General features: G+C 40.0%; 1 protein-coding gene and 1 long non-coding RNA gene across 2 annotated transcripts; both read right to left on the bottom strand.

The window, feature by feature from the left end:
• Nucleotides 1-2,265: 2,265 nt before the first annotated feature.
• LOC119718774 (thyrotropin-releasing hormone receptor-like) lies at nt 2,266-3,417 on the bottom strand. The gene has a single exon (XM_038188190.1). It carries the CDS (start codon nt 3,415-3,417, stop codon nt 2,266-2,268), a length of 1,152 nt encoding a protein of 383 aa, XP_038044118.1.
• Nucleotides 3,418-6,008: 2,591 nt separating this feature from the next.
• On the bottom strand, nt 6,009-7,392 carry LOC119744365. Its single transcript, XR_005273561.1, has 4 exons — nt 7,246-7,392; nt 6,897-6,923; nt 6,613-6,657; nt 6,009-6,212 (listed from the first exon to the last, which is right to left on the bottom strand). It is a non-coding gene; the product is annotated as an uncharacterized LOC119744365 (long non-coding RNA).
• Nucleotides 7,393-7,817: the final 425 nt, after the last annotated feature.

Here is a 7,817-nt window from a genome sequence, read left to right as displayed (position 1 = left end):
CATGCGCTTACTCTTTAATTCTGTAATTCCTTACTATATGAGGGGGCATAGTGACGTATTTATTTGGGAGCGGGGTAAATTTAACTATTCAATGCATAATCAATGTTAAAATAGAACACATAGTTAGACTTGTGCGGCATACTGCAAGATCAAGAGGCACATAAAACAACTATATTCCTTTCGGGCCCATAATATTGGAGAGGAGTAGGCCTAAAGGAAAATTCCCAACACAGGGTGAGTTAAAAAGAAAAAGTGACCGAATTTGAAAAAAATAATAATAATATTTTGAAGTATTTGGCTCGCTCCATTTCATAAAAAAAACAGGGATAAAGAACGTACTTTTAACTGTGAACATTTTACGTAATGTTCATACTCTATTCCCGACAAGGGCGGATCCAGAACACAATTTTTTTGGGGGGGGCTAAAAAAAATATGGTCCCCCCAAAAAAGTGGGTCAAAAAAATTACGGCGTGGGGTTCGGGGCCCGCTTAAGGGCCCCGAAAATTTTTTGGATTCTAGATGCTCTGTGGTGCGATCTGAGGCAATTTCTGACCACTTTAACCAATGTTTTTTTGAGGAAAAGATGGTGGTGTACTCATTGCCTGCCTTTATTGCGATGTCACATAAAAAAAAAAAATTGGTTTCGTTTTCTTTTTTTGGGGGGGGGGGGCATGGCCCCCTTTGGCCCCCCCCCCTGGATCCGCCATTGAATTTCACAAGTTAGTCTATTTCAATAGAAAAATCACAAAAGCTGTCCACCACTATTCTACGAGCTGATGAATATACCCATTGAGTGCAGTGAAACATCCATGGACGTTTTCTCACCCCGATAAAAGAACAAGTACTGGCAATGGAAAACATACAAAAATCGCCATCAATATTTCAGCAGAAAAAGAGTTGACTTGTGCCTCATATTCAAAACGCAAAATCTGACAATAAAAATAACATTTGAGCCTTGATTTTAATTATTAAAATCTCATTGTATTTGAATGCCTGTGTGTAATCTGTAATTCTTACTCAGCTCAGTAGCTTCCAGTGGCATTCCATGAAACAGCTATAAAAATGGTTTCTTTTCGTAAAACATGCATAATGCTGATGGCATGGATCATTTCAGTAATTCTTTTTTTTCCATACTCAAACCCTTCAAAACCCTGATCAACGAAGACATGCTTCAGAGCAGGGAACAGTCTTGTCCCCACTGTGTAGGAAGTAAACTTTTCATGTTATCAAATCCAATAATATGATTCGTAATTAATGTTCCTTAGCAGGACAGTTTGCCGCAACAATAATAGCCTAGATTTTGGTCTATGAGTAAATACAGCCCTTACTTACACACAGCAAATTCGTTTCAACAGGAGATTCGTGGTTGACAATCAATTCAATTCAATTCAATTCAATTTATTCTCATAATGTAAAACATGAAACTTTTCTCCTCGTTCTGCACATTCACATAAAAAAAAACTCATTAAGACCATAAAAACACACACATTGTACAATAGACATAACAATATGAAAAAAACTGACAAGAGTACAAACTAAGACAAGATAAGTTTGCGGTAGCACCATGTGAATGCGCGGCATTCAAAAAAGGCAGCCGTAACGGCCGATGGAACAAAAAAGGGCACAATAATTTTTTTTACAGGGCAATTTTTCGGGAAAAGTCGCACTTTTTTGGAAAAAAGGGCACTTGTTAAGAAAAAAAGGGGCACTTGTTAAGAAAAAAAGGACGCTCTTTACAAATATTGGGGGGGGGGGGGTAAGCGCTGGTGAAAAAAAGGGCATTTGAATGGAAAAGGACAGTCTTTTCAAAATATTGGGGGGGGGGGGGTAAATACCCCCCTTACCCCCCGCTGGCTACGCCTATGGGCTCTCTTCAGAACCAAACATACTCACAAAAGAGATTTATTCACATGGTGCTACCGCAAACTTATCTTGTCTTAGTATCTTTTTCAACCATGCAAACCTTCAAAGAGTACAAACCACAAATAAAACAAACAAATTTGGGCCTCGAATAAATAAATAAATAAATAAGTAAATAAATAAAACATCTGGATTGATGGAATTATACGTATAATGACAAAAAGCCTGTGGCACATAAATGGGAGGGGATCAATGGCAAGCCGATATATGCGGGGAGAAAGGGAACAGGGAAAGAATTAGAACTTACATGTACGAGGGGTATCCAACCATCAACCATACACCCTGGACTTAAAAGACACGTACCCTCCCCACCCAAAGGTTCGTTACTCATGTTGGAGTTCATGGTCACTGTGCTGTTACAGCTACGTAATTCTTGGGTTCTTCAACATCAATGTTGTTCAGTCGTTCAGCTCTGTGTCTTGAACGGAAGAAGACTTTCACAAAGGCTCGTCTGTAATGGCTGCTCGTCACGTTGTAGATGATCGGATTGACCGCCGAATTCAAAAGCACAAACACGTGACTGACGGTGAGGGCGAGCACCAACTTCCGGTGCGTGACGTCATGCGGGACCCCGGCTAGATTCTCCACGAGGAAGCCTAGGCATAAGGCGATGAAGGGCGCCTGGCAGAGAAAGAACACGGCACATTTGATAATCAGCATTCGGGCTACTTGGTTACGGATATGACGAGCTTGCTGGGTGCGGACTGATGACGAGCGCGTGACTGGGTTCTGCTCACGCTTGCGTTTTACTCTGGTATTGAGATTGATGATGATCAGGCTGTACATGATTGCATTAGTAATCATCGCGATGATGAGGACGATGGATTCTAAGACATGACCGACAATCAGTCCCCAGCGACTGACGGCCACACAGTATCCCAACTGGACCGGTAGGTCGTGGTAAGGTTCCTCATCCGGCCAGATCGCGCAGAATCTAAAGAGATTCGCGTATCGCACCGTAACTACACCAGCCAGGCCAAAGGCCACCAGCCAGCTACCGACTGCCAACTTGAAGCTCTGCTTCATCCTCGTGCCGCCCTGCTGTCCGTGGTTGAGGAACGGCTTACAGATGGCGTTGTATTGCTCGTGAGTGACCAGGCTCACCATGGAGATGGAGGCGAAATAGGTGACGTACTGGGGGAAGAAGGCGCCTACACAGCCCATGGTGGAGGCAGTGGGTAGGTGACTGCGGACGGGCTTCGTAAGATAGAAGCTGTACTGCACTATGCTGCTGATCAGGAACATGAGGTCGGCCACGGCCAGGCTAGACAGGTAGACATTGGTGGTGGTCCGCATGTACGGCACACGAGCCACTACGAAGAGAAAGGCAAGATTGCCCGGGATGCCGACGGCTAGGATGGTGAAAAGAACGGTCAGCATTGTCGTGCTGGTGCTATCGTCAAGGAGGTATATTCTCGCATCCTCCCGCGAAGTCAGGTTCCATGATGGCAAGCTGCTACACTCGCTAGTCATATTCACCCGCACGTCCTCTTCCATCTTGCTTAGTCTCCAATACAAATGCAATTAATGACTGCAGGAGTGGACTAAATACAGCATATTATAAGAGGAATCCGTCTTTTATGGCGGGATACAGAGAAACGTATGTCATAAAGCCAGCTACTAGGCAGGAATTATTATACCAGCACAACGAGCCCGAAGTGTTTATTGGCGCCGCACCATTTGATCATTCAGTGCTGTCAAACCACGCACGCGCATGGTCATTACCACAAACCAACCTGTACTTGTCATTGACATAGGCCTAATTCTTCTTCCCGCCGGTTTGTCAACCGATTTTCTGCTGGTATGTTCAAACAACGGATGAGTTTCGTCGCAATGTGATTGTGTATTGAACTAAATTAAATTGTGAATATTGGTTGTCTTCCTATGCATAGTTGGGAAAGTCTACCTTATAAAATAACACTTTCATGAAAGAAAGGAGAATGCTTGATTTGTTTGTTTTAGTATTAACTATAGCCTACTTCATCAGAAGTTCCACCTGTATTGCTGACAAGCACGGCTTCTTAACACTTATTTCAGAGTTTTAGGGAGAAGTCCTATTTTAGAGTCAACGACAGTCGTTTTTGCGATCTCCCGATAAAAATATGTCATAATCTTTCATATCTTTAATCACATGTTTTTCATAGTTCCATTAGCGATTTCGAAGCATGGCGGACATATAGAAGGCATATAGGAGGATGCTACTTACTCTTTAGTATTTACTTAAATTTACCCTCATATCGTCCTCCGCAATATTGGCGTCACTCGCCATACTTCAAAAATTATAAGGCATATAGTAAATCATGTTAGGACAAAGCGTTCTTTCTTCATGAATTCATTAATTTGCATATAGTCGCAGTTATTGTAGTGGACTTATTAGTGGTAGTTGATGCTCCATGTGACAGTTTTCCACAGTGAAAATGGCATGCAAATTTAACAATTACACGTAATCCCGAAATAGAGATGTCTCTGTTTCAAAAAGCGGTGTCTCTATTTCTAGTAGCTACATTTTTAATAGAGATATCTCTATTTCGGGATTAAATGGTAATTCCGAAAGAGATATCTCTATTTCGGGATTAATATTTAATCCCGATATATTTCCCTATTAGAAATAGGGATATCTCTATTTCAAATAGAACTATATATTTTTAAAAAAGAGATATATCTCCATATCTAACAGAGATACCTCTATTGGAAATCTTAAATATATATTTCTAATTTGGAATGTAATGTCACTTGGCACGTCTGGGAATAGATATACCTTTCTAAGAAATACAGATATCTCTCTTTTGGGATTAAATGTTAAGTTTGCACTCCATATTTGTAACCCGACTCAAAACTCAATACGCCACAGGTTGGATAAAAAAAACCCTGAAACCGACATATTATTGCTAACTGGAAGAGAAGTACGGCACATGTGAATCAAAGGGAGATATCCTCTGTTGGCGTTGAATCTCCTCTTTAAAATGACACCCTGATCATGTCATTACATTCACGGTTGACTGAGCAGTGACAAACTTTATGAAAGGGTCTATTTAGAAAATTGCGTCACTTTTCAATTGTGGGTTTTGTTGTGTCATTTGTCACAGAGTGAAAGGCTATGGTTGCCAATCAAGGCAGGTGGGGAAATAAGAGATTTCACCATGAAAAGTGGCGCAATCATGAGTTTTGGAACAACTTGTGTTAATTTCTGACGAAAATCTTTAAGCTTCATTAAAACAGAGGCACTTTTTCTGCATATGCCCTTTTGCTGGGAACATTTTGGTGGTTACGCGCTATTGCATAAGAGCATACGCGCATATGCCCTTCTGCCGGGCACACTGATTATGGTAGTGAATTCGTCCCGGGAAAGATCACAAAATCCGTTTTCAAGGAAAGTCACTCTATTTAGTTGTACTGTTTCCTCTCACGCATGAAAACCAAGCTTCTTTTTTTCCCTCAGGTAAGCAAATAAAGCCCGCTTATAAATCCTATATAGTGCATGACCTGTTTCTTCGTCAGTTTCTGTCGTTTGGTTGTAAGCCACGGCGCCATGAGAAAATGTGTGAAAATATAAAAGGAAGCATGTTTAATATACCAAACGTGGCATATCTTTATGCAGACTGTAAAATATATTACACTTGTTATACACAGGGTAATTAGCCTATTTCTCTCGTAAGTACCACTTCAGAGTCGAAAATGTAAGCACTATATTTACAAGACATTGTAGACCAGCTTCGATTGAGTCCATCGAATCTTGATTAGAAGGGTGTCAAAACAATAACAACCTTCATCAATCAATCGCCCTTTCTCGATTTTCCTAATTGAGGAACTGCGTCAGGCTTTTAGCCGTTTTTTCCCCTCGATATTAACTTACTATGTTAATCAGATGACAGTGGCCTCCATACCCAGAAACATTTTTCCTCGTGATTAGAAATTATGGTACACGTTCAACGAGTGTGTACATGTCGCACTGCACGGGTTATTACAGCCACCGGATACCCTGTTGTGATTTTATGGAGCTCCTTTAAGTACTGGGATATTAAAGGCATCATTTGCTTTTCATGCATTTTTTTTCTTTCAAATACTAACACCATTCAAAATGCAAAGAAGAATGTTAAAACCTAACCTGTTAAAGTTCATTGGATATAAAACTTACAAGTTTTCGAGTGTCGGTGTCAAGGGCGCAGTTTAGGGATTACGGAACACCGGTTCCTACAGGGCCTACGAAACACTTCATCCGGGCCTGACGCATCTGAAGCTTGACTTACCTGGCAGCTAGAAAGCTGAGAGATCTCATCAGTAGGTGTGTTATTCTGCAATCTAGTAGGCAAAGACAAAACAATTAATAATTTTGATACTGTTCTGAATACTGGATAATAAGGCGTTTTTCTTCTGCATTACCTTCACGTGGAAATGCAGTAAAATACAATCTGTAATTACTTCAGGTCAGGTGAATTTGGAATTTTGAAGGTACGGTAAATAGGCGAGTCCATGATTGCAGTTATTTACAAAACGAAATTAATTCTCAACCAAGCTAATCTGTTAGGCATTGAAACAAGCATGCACATATACACATAAACTTAAAAATTCATCATTAAACTTTTAGACAAGTTGTTAAATTTGCTATGACTCTATAACCAGCAAACATGTCCCTGTGCAATTTATAGCTGGAACTTCGTTATGCATAAATGAAAGCCAAACAACACGACTTACCAGGCAGCTAGAAATCTGAGAGATCTCATCAGTAGGTGGATTATTCTGCAATTTAGTAGGCAATGACACAAACAAATATTTTTGGATTTTTTACCTTTATTATTAAAGAACTCGGTCAGATTGATATCAGAACATGCCAACCCTTTATTTTGTGATTGTACTTCATATTTTATCCTGTGATTCAGTTATGTGTAACCTATTTTGGTCCTTTGAAGTTGAAATACTGTAGCTCAAATTAAAGTTTACTATGCATTTTTTCTTCAAAACCCAAAGGTCAAACTTACTTGCACTGTCGCTGTCCCTGAAACACCCTTCAAACAAAACCAAATAAAACAAAATGAAAGAATCACAACTAGTTTTATGCAATTCATTACTTAAAAGGCAATTTCCATGCACCATATTAGTACTCTGTGAGAAATATTTTAAGTGTCACAAGAAACCGTATAAGTAGAGCCAGATAACTATCTGTTTTGTACAAAATGTTTAACATTTGTTTCTTTTTTTTCTATTCATTATAAAAACAGGGCCAGATTGTTTGTTTATTTGTTTATTTACGTAAAAATATTTTACATAGTTTACTCAATTTAAAACATCAGAGATACATTGTATATTAACGTTGTTGTCCCACCATACCTTATGGAGGACGGTTGCCAGCAAGCTACATGCTCATATCTTGTCCCGTGTGTCCTGCGCGGCCATGTAGTAGGCATGTTGGGTTGCAGGCTGGTGTGCCAATGAGCTCGGCCACTTGATCAGCATCTTTTTGTTCTAGTTCTCCAACAACCTCCAACACCACAATTTGGGTTTATTTTCTAAGGGACAAAGGCTTGAACAATTATACATTTTGTATGTGTATTGCAGCTAGGAACAGAGATCAATTACAACCTATTCCATGATGGACGCGGAAAGACAAGCCAGCATGAAAACGCCAGACAAGCTCTGCAGGATGGAGAATCCTTTCCCCTGCAACAATGTACTATTTTGCAATCACAAACTTAACAAATGCAATAGGCTTCTTAGGATTACCAAGAACAATACACAAACCAAATTTGAAGTTCATACGTACAGTATTTCTCAAGTTATCGCGCTGACAAGATTTATCCGGACACACACACCCACACACGCTTATAAAAAATTATAGGCATAGAAGTCTCGTGTACTAAAATTTGCAACGTCGCACACTTATGTCAAAATGCTCTTATTTA

Source organism: Patiria miniata, unplaced genomic scaffold, assembly GCF_015706575.1.
Source record: "Patiria miniata isolate m_02_andy unplaced genomic scaffold, ASM1570657v1 HiC_scaffold_7, whole genome shotgun sequence".
NCBI lineage: Eukaryota > Metazoa > Echinodermata > Asteroidea > Valvatida > Asterinidae > Patiria > Patiria miniata.
The sequence above is the reverse complement of the archived record's forward strand: the minus strand, read 5'-3'. Positions and strand labels throughout refer to the sequence as shown.